The sequence below is a fragment of the Symsagittifera roscoffensis genome, chromosome 1 (genome assembly GCF_963678635.1).
Source record: "Symsagittifera roscoffensis chromosome 1, txSymRosc1.1, whole genome shotgun sequence".
In the NCBI taxonomy this organism is placed as follows: Eukaryota; Metazoa; Xenacoelomorpha; order Acoela; family Convolutidae; genus Symsagittifera; species Symsagittifera roscoffensis.
In genome coordinates, this window is record NC_087062.1 from 40,714,396 (window position 1) to 40,737,375 (window position 22,980).

The following is a 22,980-nucleotide window of genomic DNA, read 5'->3' on the forward strand; positions in this document are numbered from 1 at the left end:
ATTTTTCATTTTTTGCGAAGCAATCCAAGGTATGAAAATAACTTTGAATTATTTCAAAATTGCATCGCTGTAATAGCTTGCTTAGAAAGTTTCATACATTTCGTGAGCCAATGTTTCATAAAAAAACTGCATTTTTTTCTTTGCTTGAACGCCTTGCTTGAACTCAAGTTTATTGCAATTCCACTTTTTCTATGAAATAACAAGAAAATATTCTAAGTTTCTTTATTTTTATAGTTTTCTTTAAAAATATAAAATTTTTGTTGAAAAATCCAAGCTATGAAAACACCTGCGAGATTTATATGTTTTTTCACTGCTTGTTGGGTAAAAAAAATTTATCGGGAGCCGATTCCCACTATGAAAAAACGTGAAGTTTTTCGAAGTTTCCTTGCTTGGACACATTTTTAGATAAACTGAAAACTTTTGCGAACAGATTTGCTTTATGAAATATCTTAACATAATTCAAAATTTCATTGCTTGATTTGCTTGCTTAGAAAAAAATAAAGTTTTCGCCAATTGGTTTACTCTATGAAACAACTTGAAAAGTTATAAGGTTTCTTTGTTTAAATAGTTTACTAGGAGTCTTTTTGCGAACCGAATCGTTCTTTGAAATATTTCAACTTGTTTTGAAACTTCATCGCTTCGAACAAAGTTTTTTTTAGCGATTAATGATAGTTATATCGCGAACCGATTTGCCTCATGAAATGACTTGAAACTTTTTAAAGTTCCATCGCTTGACCAGCTTGCTTTTTCCCTACCTGATTTTTCCCAAACTGATTCGCTTCATGAAATTATCGAAGATGGCTACTCAAATTTAATTAGGGAAATTTAAACTTATTTTGAACGAATTCGTTCTATGAAATAACCCAAAAATTTTCAAAGTGTATTCATTTGATTGGTTTGCTTACAAAAGTTAAATTTTTCGCAAACCGATTCACTCTATGAAAACAACTGATTCATTTTAAAGGCTTAGCATTTAGGTAGCTTAAGCAGAAAAAACTTTCAAGTCGAATCACGCAATGAGCTTTTCAATTGTTTTGCAAACCAATGCACGCAATGAATTAACTTCATTTTGTTTTTGTAAATCATCGCTTTAATTGCTCGCTGAAAAAATTGTTAATGGTTTTGAATCAATTTACGATATGGTCTTGGAATTTTCAAGTTCAATCGTTTGCTTTAAATTTTCAAGTTTTATCGCAAGAGATTCTATGCGAATCTATTCACTATGAACTAATTTGAATTGTTTCGAGATTTTCGAAGCTAGAATGTCTTGCTCAGAAATATTAACTTTTTGCAAACCAATCCAAGGTATGAATTCAATATTCTAATTTTTAATCACCTGGATGGTTTACGCTCATAAAAGATTTGAAAATTTGTGCCAGCTGAAATGTCCTGAATTAGTTCAAAGTTTCACAGCTTGATTGAATAGCTTGCCTCAATAAACTTTAAAATGAGCAAAACGATTTTACAATATGGAATAACTCATATGCGACAAGTTTCATTGCTTCGATAGATAGCTGCTTGCTTAATAGAAATAACTTTTTGCCGGTCGATGGACTAATGGGGACGGGCTTGCTAGTCTTATATAATAAATGAATCAAATGGCTCATCATGTGGCCTAATGTTGAAAAGGATATCAAGTGCAACGTTTGAAAAAGGTTGATCAGAACGTCAGAGAATCACTCAGTTTAGAAAATTCTAGAATTCTATTGGAAAAAAGTCCGAAACTATCTAAACAAAATAAACTCGACTGAATTCTATTATTTAATTTTAATTTTTTCGCCAGCGATTCAGTCCCTGAATTAACTTTAAACATTTCATTATTTCATACTATAAAAAACTTGCTGAAAAAACTTACACCTTTCCAGAACTGATTCGGTCTATGAAATAACTTGAAATATTTCAGAATTTCATCGCTTGAATTGCTTGCTTAGAAAAAAAAATTTTGGAAAGCAATTCGGTCAATGAAAGAACTTGAAATTTTTTGAAGTTCCATAGCTTGAATAGCTTGCTAAGGAAAACTTTCATGAACGATTCGATCTATGAAATAACTTGAAATATTTCGAAGTCTAATTTAAAAAAAATAGCTTGAATAAAAAACGTTTTTCGAACCAATCCGCGATATGAATTAACTTGAAATATTCCAAAAAACTATCGCTTGAACAGCTTCCTTAAGAAGAGAGCGATTCGGTCAATTAAATAATTTCTCGTTTTTTCTTTGTTTCAACAATTAAATAGCTTGCTTTGAAAAGTCTTATTTATAATGAACTTATTCGGTCCATGAAACATTTTAAAAAATTCAAAGTTTCGTACCATGAATAGCTGGCTTAGGAAATTTAATTTTTTTTTCTCATAAGCGATTCGGTCTATGAAACAAGTTGGGAACTTTTCAATGTTTCATACTTTGATTAGCTTTGTTTCAAAAACTCAAACGCTTAACAAATTGACTCGGAATACTTTAAAGTTACTTTAAAATTTCGTCGCGATTTCATATGCATTACTTAAGAAATACTTTAAGTACTTTGGAATTCTATCACTCGATTTGTTTGATTAAAAATGTAAACTTTTCGGGAAGCAATTCAGTCTATAAAACAACTTACAAAGTAATTTCCAAAGAACTGTTTCAAAACTCCATTGCTTGAATAGCTTTATTTAAAAAAATTTGAAATTTGGAAAAAATAATCTTTCGATTTCATGCTGTTTTGATAGCTTGAAGTGATTTACGAAATCTAGTTTTTTTGACAAAACTATTCAAGTATTGGAGCTTTGAAACGTTGTTTTGATACACTAATAGACAATGGATACGCACACTTAGGTTTTTACTAAAATGCCGGTTTACTTGGACCACTTGGAACAATATTTCCCAAGAGTCTGAACCCAATTTATACACCGGGAATAACCTAGTAAGTCTGTTCAACTAAACATTGATAGTTGCAGAGAGGGTCTCTGAGAAAAATTTCCTTCGGTCCAGTTACAATTGGTTCAAATTTCATATCCACAATGATTCTAGGAGAGCATTAAGTCAATAAACCTAGTTGCGTTTTAAACTAAAGCTCAAAAAATTTCGAACATATACATCATTTCCAGCGATGAAAATTTGAAATGTATCAAGCTTTTGTGATACCTCGACTTGAGTCGCGTAATGCTTACGTTTTTTGAAGCAAGCTTTTAAGCAACGAAACTTCGAAACATTTCAAAATATTCAGAATACTGGCTTTGTTTCGCAAAAACGAAATTGTTTCAAACTTTTCAAGTTTTGTTTCGGCTTTAACAAATTCGATTAAAACTCAAGTCATTTGAAGTTAAATAACTATCAGTAGGACGCTAGAAAGGTCCAAAACAATTAAAACTTTTTAACGCAATCAATAAAGTTCTGAATTTTGATCAAACTGAATTTTGATACACAGAGGCGAAGCGAAGCATCGCACCTTTTGCGATACAACACAATCATAAAAAGAGTCGAAAAAAACTAGGTGAACCAAAATTTTCGTATGTCTCGATGAAGGACACCTATGATCCAGCTGAATCTAGAACTACGTGTTTGAAATTTTTGAAGTTGTTATACGGATGCGGGTAAAAAATGCGCAACTTCAAAAAATGGACTTTTCCGAAAACTTTACTTCTTTCTCTACTATAATAAGAAAAGAAAACTTTTGAGATTTTGTAATTTTCCCTAAGACATAAAATTTCTCTTGCAAAAAATCAAGGATTAGCCGCCTCTGCAGCAAAATATCGCGCAACCACTTCTTTCGATTTTTGTCTCAGATTTGAAGGGTAATTTTTGAGAAAAGTCAACAATTTTCTAGAAACCGGTAAAAGTTCAAAACTTCTGTTAAAAGCAAGTCGTGGCTGCTGAAGAAGAGAAGATTCCTAAAATCAAATTTCTCTTTTAAAAACTTAACCTGAGAATTGGCACAAAATTATCGAGAAAAGCCAAAAAACGGTCAGCAAATCAGAAAGTTGACTTTCCCAAGGACGATAACTTTTTGGTTAAAAAATAGTGAGAGACCGCTAATGCAGTCCGTTGAAAAATCTTAAGAGACAACTTGAAAAAGGTTCAAGAAACGGTCATAAGAACAAAAAATTTGACTGTTCCGAGGTACAGAAAAATTTATGTAGAAAAACTTTGGGTGTAGCCACTTATGGAGGGAAACTTTTCAAATAAGTTCTATTAATTAAAAGCAGAATCTCAGATTTGGTAGTTTAACTTTTAAGAAACCGAAAAAATCGAAAAATATTGGTCAAATATTCCCCCGGAGACTTTTTCGAAGACTGTAGACAAATGGGCAAGCAAAAAAAAACGGAGTATGCAAACATGAACCCAACTTGAGAAAACTGGATCAATAAGGAAGTTTTCATTCCGCCGGGAAATCTTGAAAATAAATTCTACTTTCGAAACTAGATCTTTCACGGTTTTTCGCGCCATTTCCACGTTCACTTTTACAGAGTGCTCTTTAGGTCACTTTCAGCAGATAAATTTCAATTGAACTCAAAAAATGCAAAAAATACCTAAGTGCATTCATAAATGCATCAATATGTATGAATGCACATCTGTAGTTATTAGAGACTTTAAAGACTTCCTGAATAAAAACAAAAAAATCAGCAAGACCTATATAAGAGTCTTCACTACGCTCATTATATTTAAAAAGAGACGGAAAACGCAGAGGAATATGCAGGCACACAATAATGTAGGCGGTCTTTCTATGCATACCCCGTTTTCAACATCGGTAGAAACGTTTTTCAAAAAAAAAAATTGCAAAAACTGATAAAATTAATTTAAAAAAACTAATCCCATACACTTTCATAATACCTGTTTTTATCAATCAGAAATTATAGGAAAATATGCCAAGCAAGACATTTGAAATTCACATTAGCAACTGAGCAAGACTTACGAAGCGGAAACACGGCTGACAACCTTTGAGCAGACACCAATTGAGCCCAAGCAAAACTGATTTTGAAAAAAAAATCAAGTCCCCCTGAAACTACGATGTAGTAACTAGTACCCAACCAGTAGTTAAATTTGAGTTTTAATGAAATTGAGCATGTAAGCTGCATTTGGATTCAACTGATTTTGTTATTAAACTAGTTAATAACACGAAATAAGTCTTTATTTAGCGTAATTATTTTGCTTCTCAACAAGTGTCTGTTAAGTTGAATTTCAGCTAACCGGAAAGTTTAAACAAATTTGGATCAACTTCCATTGAAAAAATCAACTATAAACTAATAGAAAAAACACATAAGATGAATATGGCGAGAGGTTTAAGGCCGACTCCCAATAAGCCGAAACCACCAAGAAAATAATCGCGACCTGCTATAAATCATCGGCGGAACATGTAGGATGTAGATTAGTGTTTTAACGCTTCTAAATTCTTTCTAAACTGACCAATTTGTGAACAAATTTAATTACGAGAAAAAAGTCTAGTACTCGGTTGCAATACCCTTGCTTACCGCAAGGGTAAAAAAATTGAAGAAAGTATGTAACTCTTGATTTGATATCACTTCTTCAATCCCAGTTCTTTAAATATCAAACCCAGTCCTTAAAATAAAACGGCCCCTTCCAAACAAAAATAAAATTAAGAAGAAATGAAAATTAAGAGAAATGAAAATTAGAACAAAAATTAAAAAATCTATTGTCGACAAAAATTGTACAGAATGTGCAATAACTCATGAAGTCATACACATTCACCAGAAAGTATGCTAAATACAGCAGGCCGCGCAGCCAATGTAAGAGTTCAAATGTTCTCATACAATACCAACAAAAACTAATAGAAAAAAAATATATACCAAACTCCAGCGCTAAAAATCTACGAAAGTGTTTCGCACGAGCTCGTACCGTGCACCCAAGACATATACGCAACTACTATACTAAACGTCTTAACTGTCCAGCCAAAAAACTATAAAACACAATTAATTAATATATAAAACACCGATTACCACCATTTCCACAACTCTGTGAAGTTCTTCACGAGAACGAAAAGTCAGTACCCGGTTGCAATACGGTGCTCATCGCTAAGGTAATCAAACTATCTCAAAACAAGTAAAATGTATCTGTGAATAATTCATAGTTTGCTTTGAACTTTTTGGCTTTTGACAGTTAGTTTTGTTGAAAAATGCTTTTTTTCGTTGATTTGACACATAAATTAGAAGTGAGCTTTTAAAAATTAAGTGTTGACCCGCTAACACAAATTTAAGCGCAAAAATTTCCAAAAACAAGGATTTTTTGTCCGGGGGGGGGGGAAACATAGCGCAATACTAGGACTAAATAATTGGCCTCACGTAATGCGTTTAGGAGAACAATCATTTGGCCTCAATTCAATTTGGAATACTTTCTCAGTCGGATTAATTCGCCACCTATGCTGCGCTTTGAAATTGCGCGTGGTAAGCGCATAAATTATTCCAAATAAGTTAACTGACAAAATTCTAACTTAACATAAGAAAAATCTGCACACAGTTGATATATTTTTAAAGCTCAACCTGAAGACAACAAAACTACACATGACGCATCAAAGGCTTTTCTTGAGGTGCCCAAAAATTAGAGGAAAACCCAACAAAGGCCATAGTTCCTTCCAACACTTTTTGACGTGGTTCGAAAACCGCGGAGACTACGGGACTTGACTTCGGGTCTGCAGATCAAGTGTCACTTGCCTTGACTATCTAGTCATAGCATCTTTGATCAACCAACTTCCCGCGAATATGATTCTTAAATACCAGAACACAAAGATGAGCTTTAATAAAGTTGACATAGCTTGAACATATCCAATAGAGTTGAATGAGTCAATGAATGCAAGCAAACCGTAAAAAAATGTCTGATTTTTGAAAACATCTCACCAAAAATAGATGCCCTTCAAGCTCTTTGAATTTCTAGAGCAAATTATGACTGACACTTTATTGATTCAATTAACCCAATTTGAGGAAAATGGATCAATACGTAAAACTTATATTTCGCTGGGAAATCTGAAAGTTAAGTTCCATTTTCAAAATTAGAAGTCGATCACGTTTTCCGTGATCTTTACACTGCTTGCTGGTGTTTGATTTCCTTTAAACGCAGGAAATGAACTGAGCTCAAAATAAAACAAAAGTCAAACCGAAAAAAGTGAATTTGAACCTGAACAAATTTTCAGACTTTTCCTTAAGAAAATAAAACGAAAAAAAAATATCATCGCGATCTATATAAGAGTCTGAACTACTTTCATAGATCATTTAATATCTTTAAATATTGCATTAACTTTTCTTGTGATTTTTGCGTTAGGAAACCGACCGGCCGTATATAACACTACGAGCACGCACTCCCTTTTTTTAAAAGAGCAGATCCCTGGTGGTACCTATGACGGTCCAGCTAGATTTAAAGTATTGAGATCACTGTTGTGTAATAAAAAACATGTTTTCCTATACTGTTTCTTAACCAAAAAAAGTCTAAATTTCGTGATATATCGAAATAGACACCGTATAAAACTAGATATTTCGACTATTGCGTCTAAAAATAGTAGCGTTTTTTAAATTTTCCAGGCTTCTGGTTTGATTTTCTTTCGACGATTCGCACAGCTTACGCCAGAATTGTTGATTACTCGTTATACTGAACAGCAGCTGCTAGTTCTGCCAAAATTCCGGTGCATAGTTAACAAAAATGGGAAATCAGAAAATCTTTCGTGCTATGCTTTTGATTGTGATATATACTTATACTTTTACCCTCAATAATCGTTTATGGGCACACAAACGAGCATACACTGATTGGCATGATATCACAATGAATTTCCCCCACCCAATCTCAGACGCTGATCTTGAAAGAAAACAAATAGTTGGAGGAACATTTGAATTACTTCTGCTTCTTTTTATCCATTTTCTTTCGATAGAAGTCCAGTTCCTTGCCTTCCAAGATGTAGCCATCTGCTCTTCCGCACTGTCCCGGGCGGGAACTGACACATGCATAGGCGTATCCTTGCTTCATTGCGTCTTTTAGCACCGCGTCAATTTTCGGAATGAGAATCACATTCACTACTTTCTTAGGTTTCTTCTTCACCACTTCTTCTTTCGCTTTCGAGACTTTACCTCCCTTTTTCGAGTCAACTTTCTTCAAGTCCGCTTTTCTGGCTTTGGCATCCTTCTTTTTCTTGACCGCAGCCGCTTTCTCTTCTGCAGTCTTCGGTGGTTTTACGTAAACGTTTTCAGATAGTTCAGCCAACTCAGCGAACTCTTTTCCTTGCGCACTGCCAACTGCGTACTTCTCTTGATACCACGACTTAAACGCACTTGCGTCTATCTTCACGATACAGTTTTTGACAATAGTCTTCGTTCGCACCATCTCATTGTTAGTCGCGTTGTAAAGCACGTCCAAGATCTTTGCCTTCCGTGTGCAGTGCTCGGATGGCCACGAAAAATTCCCCGTGTCGATTCGCAGCGCCCGCATCTTTATGTTGCCGCCTCGCACTCGCATTGGTCGGATTCGCTCCGGCATAAGTTTAGTCATAGCAGCGGGTCTTCCCAACTCAAACTTCCTCTTCTTGCGCCATTTGTTGAATCGACCACCGGTCTTCTTTCGCTTACTAAACTTCGCCTGCGAGATCCCCATAATTCACAACAAGTTAGTAGTTCGAAATCAAACAAACAAACAAACTCAATTGGACGTCATTCTCAAGATCAAGCGATCTGAAAAATAAAAGACGTTCAACAAACTGTTTTACGATGGCTACTTCTTAACCTTCGCCACAAAGTGAGCCTGTATTCAGCCTCACATGATCTGCGTTTGAAGGCTCCTCCTTCACCTTCACCGCAAGGTGAGCCTGTATTAATTTAAGAAAAGTGTCTTATAAATCAATTCCACTTCATTGATAATAATCACAAAATTAAAAACAAAAACAACAACACTCATCGATAACGAACCACTTCATTATTTGGAGATAAAACTCAAATAACTAGCTGCACTTGGACGCTTTCACTCACTACAAATCAAAAATGTTCATTTGTGCTTTTTTACAATTACTTAATTCAATTTCATTTCATGTTGGTCTCACTTCAATGAAAAACTTGATGCAAGTTGAGATTACAGCACAGATGACAATTTGGTAGACACTTGCATGATGTGAGTGAGTTGCCGATCATACATCTCTTCAACTTGTGTCTCCAGGTATTCGCCAGACAACACCGAAGGCCTCTGAGCAGCATCTGTGTCCATGTTTTCGTCATAATCTGCAGCTGCTTCTTCTTTTAGCTGGAGAGCACTCAGCTTTGTTTTTGGTTGCTAGAAAAAAAAGATTTTTTTTCCGCATTGATTCACACAAAATATAGCCAACAAAAAGTTGGAAAAGAGTTAATGAACACATGGACACAGAAAAAATATATTGATACACAAGAAAAAGGAAAACCAAGGAAAATATACAACGAAGCGAAAAAGGTATTAAATGACAGGAGTCACCCGAAAACACTTGCATCTAAAATGAAAATTGCTAACAGAACAAGAAAATTCCCCAATGTGACAACTAAGCCGACAAAACATCAGCAGACAAACGAAAGTCCGACAATTCAAATTTTCCCGAAAAAAATTATTTTATACTGAAAAAAGGTCCTGCGTTACCTCTATGCCAAGTTGGGAAAAAGTCTTGAATTTGCGAAGGTTCATTAATAAAGCAACTTCACAATTTCTTAGTAAAGTGATATAAAATTTTTTACGGGAAATGAAGTGTAATCTCGCTAATGAAATTAATCCAAATGGAGAAAACTGGTTCAAAAGGCAATTTTTTTTTATTCCGCTGGAAAGCCTGAAAATTGCTGTTTGAGAAAAACAATGAATGATTATTTGAAAAAAACCAAACCGACGGAACACCAGTCGAAACTATGAAGATAAAAAAAATTGAAAGCATTCATAAAAGTTAAACAAAAAACATGGAGTTAATTCACCAATTACCCACGACTAGAAAGCTGTTTTCAAGATATTGCACAGGTATAACATACTGAGCGCTTTTTGGTCGGCAGTTAACGAACGATGCATATTTCTGGCTTTCGGTCGAAATTCTGTCAGTTTTGTTGTCACAAATTTTTTCCTCAAACCTGCCTAATAGACGGAATAGAGCTAATGCACAAAAGTATCAGCTATTTTTCACACAGTAAAAGTGTTGCAAACAACAATGATTGCCGGTTGCTGTGCACGAAGCACAGAATTTTCCGACCAAAAAACCAAAAAAAAAAAATTTTTTTCAAGTCAATTCGTTTTTTGTGCGTGGTGTGACGAGAGTATTTAAACCAAAAGACTACAGTTTAGACAATTCCGATATTTACAGCAAAATAGGTATATTTTGGAAAACAGTTTTCTGCGAAACATGACTAGTAAAAAAAAACAATTAAAAAATCAAAACTTCTGAACTTTTGTAGTTTTATTCCCAAAATGGCGCGAAAAAAATATTTCGAAAAACTTATTTTACTAGCTTCTTCAGGACTTCTTCGTACACTTTATGGCTTATTTACTACTGAATTGTGACTTTCTTTCTATAATAAGCCTCGCTGGAAATAAGACGAAAAATCAAAAATTTTATATTTTCTCGACACTGGGAAGATTTTTGGAACTACGACTGGAAGGGCTTTAATATGATATACTACTCAACCCACTAAGTATTTGTGGTACCTGATTTTGCATGAAAACAAAAAAGTTTTAAAAAAAGTAAAACACCCGAATACAAAGTTCCTTTCCATTTTCAGTTTCATAGAATTCGCTGGAAATTTTGTCCAGAAAATTTTGATTTGACTTGTAACCGCACGAAAAAACTCCAGGCTAAAAAAATCTTGTAAAATCTGGCAAAAAAATTACAGAAGCCGACACCACATTAAATTAACTCAAGGCTGTGCACGTTCGACAGAAAATTTGGACATAAAAACCCGCGCGCTATTAAGCCGACAAAAATTAAAACGAAAGCCAGAAGCCAAAACAGAACATCATTCCGTTATTTTCTAACAAAAAAATATTAGTTTTTGTTAAATAAGGTTTTAAAAGACTTCGGTCGAGCATTTCAAGAGAAACAACATATTGGTAACAACTTCATTACAAATTAAGACCATACACATACCTGAAGAAACACCTGATAAAAATTTCATTTGCAGTTGCATTATTTTATTTGCCAAGTTATTTGCAGTGTGATTCCGGCTGTGATTCAAATCGCATATCTATTTCGATAAAAGCAGTAAGAGTACATCTATATGCTAACTTGCCAAACCCTAATGCCAAATATAATTTCGCTTGGTATTTGATAGGATAATTCTCCTGCCATTTCTTAAATAGATCAGAAGGTGAACTTAAAAAGCAAAACTAAAAAGGAAGGAAAATTGTTATTGCAGTTCGAATTACGACAAAGAGGGCTTTAAGATGCTCCAGCAGTTGTTGGTTTATTTTCTACCAAACAAAACAACATCATGATACATCTCTCGACCCCATTCGATGTTTTTTTGAGGTACCCGACTTCGCATATAAAAAAATTTCACCTGATTCCAAAGTAACTCCCACTTTAGTTGGTCGCAACAATTAAAATATTACTAAATAACGGGCCTAAAGCTGCTAAAATATCTTACTTAATCGCGGTAAAAACCTGTAGACTGATAATTAAATTTAACTTTCATTATTGTCATTATAACTGCTAGTTCAATTATTCGACGCTCGGTTGAATCATAACATAGCGCCCTTAAGATAACATAACTAAGTAGTAAACCTTACCTCCAGCGACTTCCTGATACGATCTCTCAGACTTTTCCTGTACTTTTGCATCGCTTTCTTCTCCTTTCCGTTCAAAAAGTAAAACTCCAAAATGCTATAAACATGCTTGAACTGCTTCTAAAATGAAATGAAATATATATTTTCATCAGAGAATGTGGAATTTCTTTGTTTAAATAAGCTAACTAGCATTAATTTTGAAGATCACACCTTATTTATCTTGGTTGCTGTTTGGCACTGCAGTATCAACTGTTTAGACAGAGGTTTCATTTTTCCCGGGGACTCCATAATCGCGGGGAAGTTTTGGACAATATATTGACAATCCACTGAGTCCCGCATGGACACAAAGTCTTCGGAAGGATCCTCAACTATAATTCGAACTAATTGTTTGTTTTTGACCAGACGCAACAAATCATTCGGCCTACTATTGGAAACTTTTTTTTGCTCCGACCACTCTAGAAGAATGGATACGAACTTTGGATTAGGTCGTTTTTTTAAAATATTTTTTCATCCAATTTTGACTACATCAAGGAAGGCTCGTAGATGGGCTATTGAGGTACCATATTAAAACCCTATTGGCCGTGAAAACAAATTTAAAAAATCAAAAGTTGTCTGTCCCAAGAATTAATGGTGCGAATATATTCCATTTTCAGACTAAATTAGACAATAATTGCTGTAGGGTGACCTTACAACTTTTACTTTCGATAATTTTAAAGCTGTGCATAAAAACTCTAAGTATAGTTGCCGTTATTTCTGACGTTTTCCGCCTAATTCAATCGCATTTTCCAGATTAATTTTCCTGTTTTTTTTTAACTGGAAAAAGCGGGCTGTTTTTTTTACGACCACAAAAAGACCAAACACATAGTGCTAAAAACAATTTGGTCGGAGTATTCTGTGCTACTTGCAGAGCCACCAGCTATCTAACTTCTTTGGAAATTTTTATAACAATCATGTATTTCTATCGATTAAAAGCTACATTTTATCATAGAAGCGAAATGAAGCTTCGCACCAAACGAGATAAAAATACATGCTATGTGAAACAAAAATATATTAAAATAACTTAAACGAATATTTCCCTTTTTTAAAAACTGAATTAGAAAAAAAAAAACCTATTGACAAACACAGGAGGAATCATTAGCACTAAACAACGGATAACTCGGATCAGGCTGCTTTCTTATCACACAGAGGAAACTGAAAAGTGGAAGTCCGAGAGGAAAAAACACAAAATTATGACTGAAGCTAAATTTCCTGAACCCAATTACCTGCACAATTACACGGTGACCTTCAGTTAAAGCAGAAATTATACTTACCAAAAGATAATGCCATTTTGCCGAAATTAGCCGGCAAAATTAAACAGAAAAATGGTAGTCCGATAATAATTTTTTTCGAAACAGCAGAACAATTTTCAATGTAAGATGTAAGAATGACTAGAATACCAAAACTTTGTCCTCTCAAGCATATGGATTACCTGCACGCCAACCGTGCTAAATTAGTAGCTGGAACTTGATGTCTAATATACAACAGAAGCGTAGCTCCGCATCTCTTGCAATACAACGCAAGCGTTGCAATTCAATTGACGAATAAAAAATGAGAAAAATTATGAAGTCGAAAAAAGCTCAAAAAATGATTTTTTTTTTGGAAAAAATGAAAAACTCAATTTCAGAAAATCAGTCGAAACAGCTAGTCGGAACATAGTGGAAACCCAGCATTATGTAACCTTTTAGTGCTTACCAAGTAACCACTTAGCCGACAATACGTGGGTAGACGCCAATTTCAGCCGAAAAGAAAAATAAACGCTTTAAGAAATTGTTGTCATAAAAATTTGAGCGATTAAATTTTAAATATTTTTACACTGCAAACGACCAGGATTCCTTAAAAACAATAATACATTGCTGCCCTTCGAACGACACAAAAATCTGTTTGTAAATTTACTAGCCGACTTTGTATATTATCTTTTTTTGCTTAAATGGTGTATTTCAGCCTGAATGGTTTCACTTTATAAAACAAACTAAAACCCGAATAGCTTTCAATTAGGCCGAATAGCTTTCAAGCAAAAAAAAGTCATGACAAGAAAATTTACAAACTAAGCCGACAAAACATTAGCAGAAATACAAATGCTCGAGAAGTCAACTTTCCGGGAACAAGGTATGACAGGGACTCGAACCCTATTACCTTAGAGGTGAAAGGGAACCGCATTACAAGACCAAAAGTCTAGAAGATGTAAAGTTTCAACAATGAAGCAAGTTCAATTTCATACGCAAGTTCAAAGTTCAGATTTTTAAGAAAAGCTGTTATGGTTAAAAAAAGTCGAGTTGACAATTACAAGACCCTTAATCTTGCACTAGCAAAAGCACGACAAAAAGCAGCTCTAAAATTGCAATAGGAAAAACTAGAAGTAAGCCTTGAATTGGTTAAAATTTGGCTACGTCTCGGATTCGAACTTATGACCTAGAGACTATCAGTCTCACACACTAACCACTAAGCCAAGGATGCTTCATTTATGCCAAACACTAGCCACAAACAAAGGAGAGAACAGGTGCTATGAAAATTCCAATACTAAAAACCGTGATTATAGCAAAAAAGCTACCAAATAAAGGAACACTTTTACTCAACACTTTTATTCGCGAATTAGATTATCAAAATAAAAAGTTCGTTCTAATAAAAACTCGCTAGTTTAAAAAAAACGGATGAAACTGCGATCAAAGCTGTCAACGGAGATAATTCCTGGTCAGTTTATACTTCTGACCATTTTGTCTTTGGGTGTCTTTTACTTTAACTTTACTTTTTTCCGACGCAAAATCATGTACCACAAACAATCATCCAAATGAGCTGAATGATAGATCAATCTTGATTCCGTCAATATTTAAAAAACGTTTTATTAGGGTCAAGAAAACCAGTTTGAAACTTTGCTCTTTTGTCTATTTTCAAATGAGTAAGGCGAGAGGATAGGTGATCTCATATAATCTTTTACAGATAGGCGAAGTTGCACTTCGCATACACAAACAAAAATATGACCAATAACGCTACTGGGAAAAATGAATGAGTAAAACTTTGAGTCTGTATAATTTCTTAAGTGACGCACGCCAATTGTGAGTCTACATAAATGCTAAGTGACGCAAGCCAATAATGACGCATTGGCAGTACCAGTAATTTTGATAGTACAAGTCATTGGCAGTACCAGTCATTTACCAACTAATATGCCTCAAATTGTAGAGCGGACGCATTTTAACCAGTATACAAAAAGTTCATTAAAAACATCGGATATTATCCGTCAAGACAAGATTAATGTGCATAAGATCCGAGACAAATTATATTACAAATAGCACTTTAGCTTAAAGGTATCATGGATATGTAGCGCAGAGGTAGGGAAGGAGACACGCAACAAAATAAGCGGGTTCAAAACTGGGCAGGAGCGTATGAGCTGGTCTTTGATCTTATGCACATACTGCAAAAAAACACTCAAAATGAATACTAATACTTGCGAGTTAGATTGGAAAAAAAAGAGTTCATGCTATCGTATCACACAAGCTTTACTAGTGTAAAAATTGAGATCTAGCTTCCTCATTCCAAAAGTTTATCAAAACGATTTTTTTTTGTAAACAGTTATGTAATTTTTTCAATCTCAACAAGATTTAGCTCGTGGGGTTGTTTTTTTTTGCATAGTTTTTGAAGTTGAAACATTTAGCGCTAATTGCACAGCCACCTCCAGTTTTATTCCAACACTTAATTTTTCGAGTTTAAATGGGTGAAATCCGGGCAGAAGACTGCTAAATCATGAGATTTATTTCACTCATTGACGGAACTGAATTTTTTATCCCACACTTTTGGTATAGAAAAACCGCATATTCAGGTCTTGCTGGTACAATCAAGACAGTCATAGGCATTTTGATGCTTTTTCATTTGACTTGAGCTATCGTAGAGGTATCATTTCCATTGAGTTCATAGAAACCAATACAGAGAAACAGAGAACATTGCAAAGTTTTAACTACAAAAAAATAGCATGCAATTAACAAAAATAAAAATAAATAACGTTTTTTTTTAAATTTTTTTTTGGCTCTGCTCCATTTCTCCTACTTTTTAAATCAATAGTTTTTATGATTTTTTTGTGTAAATGGGCATTGTTACGAGAAGTGTTGTCTGAAAATGAAGAACGATATAGCGCGGACGCATTTAAACTGGTATACGAAAAAGTTCATTAAAAACATCGTTCCCTATCTCTATGCTACAAATCCATGATACTTTGAAGCTAAAGTGCGATTTGTAATATAATAGTCTGTGTTAATATCCTTAGCATTGGCTGTACTTATTAGCTGGTTATAGATCTTATTGCATATGCTGCAAAAAAAGAACACTTTCAAAATGAACACTAATATTTGCTTTGCAATTTTTATTTACTACAGGTAACTAGTTTTCGGAGATTTTTTAGCGCTTTCTTGGCGATAGAAAATTTTGCTAAGGAAAAAACTTATTATAAAACTTTTTTGTTATTTCCTTTTCGAAGACAACTGTAGCCAATTAGGCCTAACTTACTAATCATTGAAGCTGTCGTCTAGATCTTTTCATCACACCACGCACAAAAAAAAAACAAAAAAAAATTGTTTTCTATTTTCAGTTTTTTTTTTTCAGTGAATTGGGTCGGAACTTTCAAGGCTATTTGCACAGCAACCGGCTATCCTTGTGTCCAATTACCATTGATCTGGTCAACAATTTACCGCTGCTAATTGCTGCCTGCTGCATATAGTCGCACTCTAAAGCTCGTCGTTTGTTTTTTTTTTTTCACTACAAATATCACTTTCGACGAAATCAGAGCCGGACAAGAAATTAATGCAACATCCTACACAAATTTTTCCAACTAGTGAACCATAATAGAATTATTCGGCAGTTGATATCGACGAACCTGTTATGTCTTGTACTTCGTTCATGGTTTTCAAATCATCGTAAATCATTCGCAACAGCTGCGACCCATGTCCCTTTCTCAAATACGGAGGCAAAATTAGGAACTGGCTAAAACAATTTTAACTGATCTTTCTGTTACTTCATTAGCCTACTGATGATTTTTGAAACATTTTACCTGACTCGAGCCCTCTTTAAATCAGGGTAGCAATAGAAGAGATAGACGGTACAATAGCCAACAAACGCGTATCTAGTGTTTCCGTTGAGAGAGAACTTGTCATATCTAAAATACACAAACTCAGAAGGACGGATACTTATTACACAGAGACGAAGCAAAGTTTCGCATCACTTGCGATACAACACAAACAAAGCATGACAAACAAGCAGACAGAAACTTAGACAAGAGCCGCTAATATAATTTTTTTTGAAAATGTCGAGAAACTAAGTTCGTTTTTTAAAAAAGATACATGATAAATCAGAAAAATGGTAGTTAAATTAGGATAGAAATAAAGCTGTATTAAATCGGGAATTGTTGAGCAGACCCGTTAAGACAAATAAATATAGTTTCATAAAAACTCTAAAAACTCACAAAACAATTAAATATCATGCTACTAAGACGATTAAGTGTAAGCCGAAAAAAAAACCTTTAAGCCGATTAAACAAAAAATATATATCGAACCCGATTTGGGAAAATTAAAACCAAAATAAACATGTAGCGAAGCAGAGCTTGCGATACAATATCAAAAAGAATTGCAGAGGTAGCCGAAAGCCATCAAAATAAATTGAATAGTGCAATAAACCAATAAAGCCATTCAAGTCGAAGAAGTTTTTAACGTGAACTATAAAAAATCTTACTACGAAGTTACCTGCAACATTATAATTTTGGATATAGTACTCTTGAATGTTCAAAAAGCCGACCTATCAAATAAAATGCCCGCGCAAAAAATCGGCCAAAAAAATACGTCCATATATGATAGAGCAAAAATAGATTTCGAAAAAGCGAAAACTTTAACTTTTAGATTTTTTCAAGAGAAATTTTAGCGATTTTTCAGAAACTTATTGTGCCAATACCTCAACTTAGTAACAAGAACTTGTTTTATATAAGTAAAACAAGGAGGCTAAGTAGCTACAAAAATAAGTCCGGAAGAAACAACGAAAAAAAACGTACAAAAGGCCATGCAGTTGAGGAATCATCAATTTCCTTTTTTCCTCAGTAACAGAAACTTTTCGTGGGAAGTTAACGAACTAACAAGTAAAGAATTAAATAAAGAACGAAGTAAAGAATTGAAAGAACACGACAGTAAAGCAGCTTTAAGAAAAGAAATAAGCCTCGAATTAGAAAAACTTTGCTACGTATTAGCTTCGAACATGCAACCTCGAGATTTGGAGTCTCACGCCCTGCCCTTTCGGCCACGAACGCTTAACAATCAGCAAACACTGGTCACAAATAAATCAGCTACAAATGCTAATATATTGCCAATGCAAAAGCAGCAAAAGTAGCACCAAATACAAATAGACTCAATTTTGCATGCAATAATTTGGAATACAACAAACTGACTTCCACACTAACTTAGCATGTAACAAATCCCAAAGCATAAAGCCACATTATGTATAATTATGCATTACAAAAATTTGCGAGATATATTGAGTTAGAACATTTCTGAAACCGAGTTTTCACTAGTGTTATGTTGTTTGAAACAAATCACTTTCTCGGTTTATTTGACGAATTAAAAATGCATCAACTGTGTTAACTTACTAATATTCGAATGTCAAAGCACATGCTATCAAAAAGCGGTAAAAAAGCCACCAATATTTGCGACTTAGGTTGGCAAAAAAAACTCAATTTTCAATCAATTTTAATTTTAAAAAACTGACCAGGAACCAATAGACAAAAACAAGGTAAATAAGCCAATAAATTCAGTTCAACATCCAAAAAGCTGAAAAAAACTATTTCAGAGAAAAAAATCACATTTTAGAACTTGCAAGAAAGCTCACCTAAGTTCGCTAGTGTGAATAGAACGAGAGAAAGCAAAGTTCTAATAAAATGGCAAAAACAGAATGCTGATTTTTTCAAACTACAAAATCTTAAATTAGGAGCAAAGATAAATTTTTTGGAAAATTATTTTCTGATGTGATAGCGATTAGTGATTTGAAAACCCCGAGACTGTTCCTGAAAACCGTGATCGTTGCAAGAAATTTTATCCACAAAGCAGTTAAAGCAATACAGAAAAAAACCACGAAAACTGCGCATAGACCCAAGACTTCAATTATCTCTGCCAAAAAGAATATGGAAAATGGCATGCAACTCAAAAAACATTTTCGAATAAATCTACTTCTGTGAAGGAAAAACACTTTTTTTGATTTGAACCTCGGAAGTTTTTTAAAGTGTTCCTTAGAAGTTAAATTTCAGCTTTGGCAAAAAAACTCAATTTTCAATCAATTTTAATTTTAAAAAACTGACCAGGAACCAATAGACAAAAACATGGTAAATAAGCCAATAAATTCAGTTCAACATCCAAAAAGCTGGAAAAAAAACTATTTCAGAGAAAAAAATCACATTTCAGAACTTGCATACTCCAACTACATAGCAAGGCACATGTAAGATGTAGGTTGTACATAAGTAATTTACCAATTCTAATTTCCTTCGATTTGACCACATTGTGAACAAACTTACTTACGGGAAAAAACTATAGCATCCGGTTGCAATACCCTTGCTTATCGCATGGGTAAAAATAAATATTGAATGGAACGGGTATTTTTAATGTATACATTCTGAACGCAGGTCTGTTGGTTGAAGAAAGTGCAGCTTTAAAAAAAATGATTTTATGGACAAAATCTTTAGAAGAACAAGTCTATGTTCCGAACTGATAACACTGGCTAAACGCGAGCACAATCATCTCATAGGTAAACATACAGTGCACATTAATTAATCGGAAGGAAGAGTACAGATCACACAAACTCTCGCACTGTTTCATGATCTCATCGCAGTATGACATGAAATCCCTACATTTTTACGGTGCTTTATCTGTAAATTTATCTTGGTATGTGTCCACTTTTAAGATTGTACGCCTTTTTAACGTTTGGTATAATTTTAGACTCTGATGATGAATTTGTTATTTTGAAAACGTTTTGACGATTGACTGTTTTTCTCTTGCAAAATTTAAAAAGAAAAATGAAAAATTTCCGCAAAATATCTTTTAACTCAAATACTTCCACCAATCAGGCTTTAGAAATCGCATTGATGATTATAAATGAAAGCAGCACTTTCAACAAGAGTCTGTGCTACGGGAAGTAGGCCGACAAAAAATAAACAGCTGGACGATGATCCAAAAAAGCAAAAGATATCTAGTTTAAAAGAAAAACAGGTCTCGGTCGAACCACAAGCCTTGGTAGTATCAACCGAATGTGTTACCTCTACGTTAGATGCGCTGGGAGGCTGCTATATTTTTGAACTCATTATGAAGTAAGATGAAGCATCTGCGAAATCTTGTCAACCAAGTTGTTTAGGTGAAAAAAAGTCAAGTACCCGTTTGCAACACCATTTATTATCGCGCGGGTGAAGAACAGAAACATAAATACAAACATTGTATAGAACTTCCACTCGGGGTCATCGTCTTCAATGAAACTGGAGCCATCGATGAACCATGTGAGAAATGTCTGCATATCTTTGTGGTAGCTCAAAAACCCAGGAGTAGTGCTATCTGATTTAAATAGGCAGAAACACTTTTCCTTGTGATCTAAAGAAAACTTTAAAAATTATTTTACGAGAGTTAAAATATAGTGAACTTCAGATAAAAGTTTATATTTACCATCATAACGAGAATATTGAGTAAGCAGCATTCCGTGTGGTTTGAAAGCCTCGTCTTTTTTTAGTTCTTTCAAGAAGTCGAATTCCGACGATATGATTCCATTTGTAAAATTCTTCTTCAAGCTCTCTTGAGGGTCATCATCAACCTAGAAAGATGAATTTCTTTTGTAGCAGATACTGGTACGAGAGCATACACGCACCAGCAGATTTAGGTAGGAGGTGCGAAGGGCGGACGCCCCCACCCCTCAGGGATTCGACCCCTGCCGACCAAAAGGTTCCCCCTTTGTACTTTTTTGAGATATCCATTTTTGGCTGACTGCCCCTCAAAATTTTCTAAAAGGCGCCTTTGGCCCAAAAATATACTAATTCTGAGGGGCGAGCACGCACCGAAAAAACGCAATATTTCGGTCAAAATTTTCCAAAAATTGCCTTAAAACGCTTTTTTTTTGCCTATTTTTGGTCAAAATGGGGTCTTTAGAGTGATTTGGGAGAGCTCAGAAAACCAATTTGGTCGACCTAAAAAAAGTCGACAATATTTTCAATTTTTTCTTTTGAAGATCTGCCCACCCCCTCGAAAAACCCTAGATCCGCCCCTGCATACAAAATTGCACATAATCAAGTAAAAATTTAACCTACCTTAGCTTCAATTGACTCCTCAATTCTTCCTGAATAATTAACGCGAATGAAGCATTTGAGAGTTCCGGCTGTGTAGTACATGTCTATTGCCAGGTCCTTGTATCCAAAAATTGTCTCACTGGCAACATAGTAAAAAAACTTAAAATCATAGAGGTCAAAGCAACTATTGCTCAGAACAAGGCTGTGTACTAACTCCTCTCCAAATATCTGATGAGCAAACTGTGGTTTAAACGTTACGCGATCATTTTCAAAGTCTTCGATTGAGTGAACTAAATAGGAACATGATTCTAAACCAGTCAATAAAAAGTAGTAAGTTTAACTAAGAAAACGTGTTGTCGACCGCTAACCATAATGAAAAGTTATGCACTCAAGTGCTTCACTTTTGAAGGCCTCAACTTGTCCTGAAAAAGCTTGAACCATATCTATCTAAAAAGATACCGAAACTTTCTCATAAAATCAGTAGAAGGAAAGTATTATCATAGTAACGGAGGTTACAGTCAGGAGTCGCTTCATCACATTCATTACGAGGCCAAACTGTGCATTGTAAGCATATTCCGCAACAAGGACGCTCCCTTTGTTCTTTACTTTCCTTTGATCGTTCCGACAAAATTTTCACATGTTTAAAGACTTGTCTCTGGCATCCAGAAACATACAGACACAAAATTGTGTGACATTCGACCAGAATGTGAAAAATGCAATCTCTGCAGAATTCGAATTTTTAGCAGCGAGCCTTCCGGATTGATGATTATTAAGAATTAAGAACGTTATTGGAACGATTGGCCAAACGGTGAGGGCCAGAATATTCTGGTATTATAAAATTTTAAAAATTCGAAGTGATGACGTAACATTTCTGTGTGCCAGTCGGTCATGTCTGGAGGTTTGACCTTGAGAAACACGTAATTTTGGTGTGAAGTTTTAATTTTAAAAATTTCGAATGGAGCCTGTCATGCTGGGTTTTCTCGAACCAACTGAAAACGCAAAAATCAAAAATCAGAACGTCCGAATTAACAATTGCGGGAAACTACTCAAGAAAAAGGCAGGAAATTGCTATTCGCAATTTCTCGATACGAAATAATCAGAGAGTAGAGCTGTCTTATCCTGAAAACAGGAGAATAGAATACAGACTTGAGAAAGGACGACTATTCGAACGGAAAGGAGTGAACATTCAATGGAAGAGTGGACAACTCGAGTGTCCCAATGGTTCATTCAGAAACTTTGATTCTTGAGACAGAACTTACTTCTGTTGTTAAAACTAATTAGCATCAAACTTGTTCAGTTATATTATTAGTTCTCAAGCTGCTTATCTTTTAGTTATTCCTCATACTCAAGTGCATCGACATGTGAGTTCTCAATTTAAATTTCTCGAGTGTATTTTATGATAGTTATGTTGAGATAAGGCGAGTTTCAGGTTGATCCATCTGAAATGGATCAAAGTTCCACTGTCCAATAAGAAGTAACTAAGCGGATTGTTTCGACCCGGTTTTTAACGGCGTTCATGTATTTTGGGTATTTCGAGACTTAAGTATGGGGACGTTTTTATTTCTAGAGTGGGGGGGGGGTATTTTGGTAGTGGCCTTTAAGCTGTAACGGGTTCCAGTCTCATGTCGCAAGCGAACCGAATTGGCTCCGACCGTTCTTGAGGTAGAAAAACACAAGAGATAGTGTCCCTGACTCTTGAGCCAATGGTTATAGGGCCTATTTTTCTTAAGCCTCATGTGTGACTACAGTAGACGAATGTTACACTGAGAAACGTCAGAAACGGCCATTTTGGCAAAGAAATATAAGAAAAACACAACAACATTAGTTGCGCGGATGAGAAGTACGAAAATTGTGAGAAAAAACAATAGCCGATTGCAGAAATAGCAGTGAACACTCCGAGTTGCAACCATTGTGTCGCTACAATAGTTGCAGGGCCGTTGCAGACAACGGTGAAGGGTGGAGGACAGCCTTCCGGATT

The 22,980-nt window shown here is 34.8% G+C and overlaps 3 protein-coding genes across 3 annotated transcripts in view; all 3 read right to left on the bottom strand.

Annotated features, from left to right (window-relative positions):
* Nucleotides 1-22,980, bottom strand: part of LOC134844386 (cytoplasmic dynein 2 heavy chain 1-like) — a 495,494-nt gene that overhangs the window by 235,718 nt on the left and 236,796 nt on the right. The window lies entirely within an intron of this gene.
* On the bottom strand, nt 7,791-8,646 carry LOC134856733 (small ribosomal subunit protein eS8-like). Its single transcript, XM_063873005.1, has one exon. It carries the CDS (start codon nt 8,561-8,563, stop codon nt 7,811-7,813), a length of 753 nt encoding a protein of 250 aa, XP_063729075.1. The 5' UTR covers nt 8,564-8,646; the 3' UTR covers nt 7,791-7,810.
* Nucleotides 8,795-21,459, bottom strand: LOC134844352 (histone acetyltransferase type B catalytic subunit-like). Its single transcript, XM_063861000.1, has 10 exons — nt 21,371-21,459; nt 21,217-21,292; nt 21,024-21,141; nt 20,389-20,533; nt 20,163-20,316; nt 16,758-16,862; nt 16,584-16,690; nt 11,897-12,054; nt 11,690-11,806; nt 8,795-9,232 (listed from the first exon to the last, which is right to left on the bottom strand). The coding sequence occupies exons 1-10, from the start codon at nt 21,441-21,443 to the stop codon at nt 9,035-9,037; spliced, it is 1,251 nt and encodes a 416-aa protein (XP_063717070.1). The 5' UTR covers nt 21,444-21,459; the 3' UTR covers nt 8,795-9,034.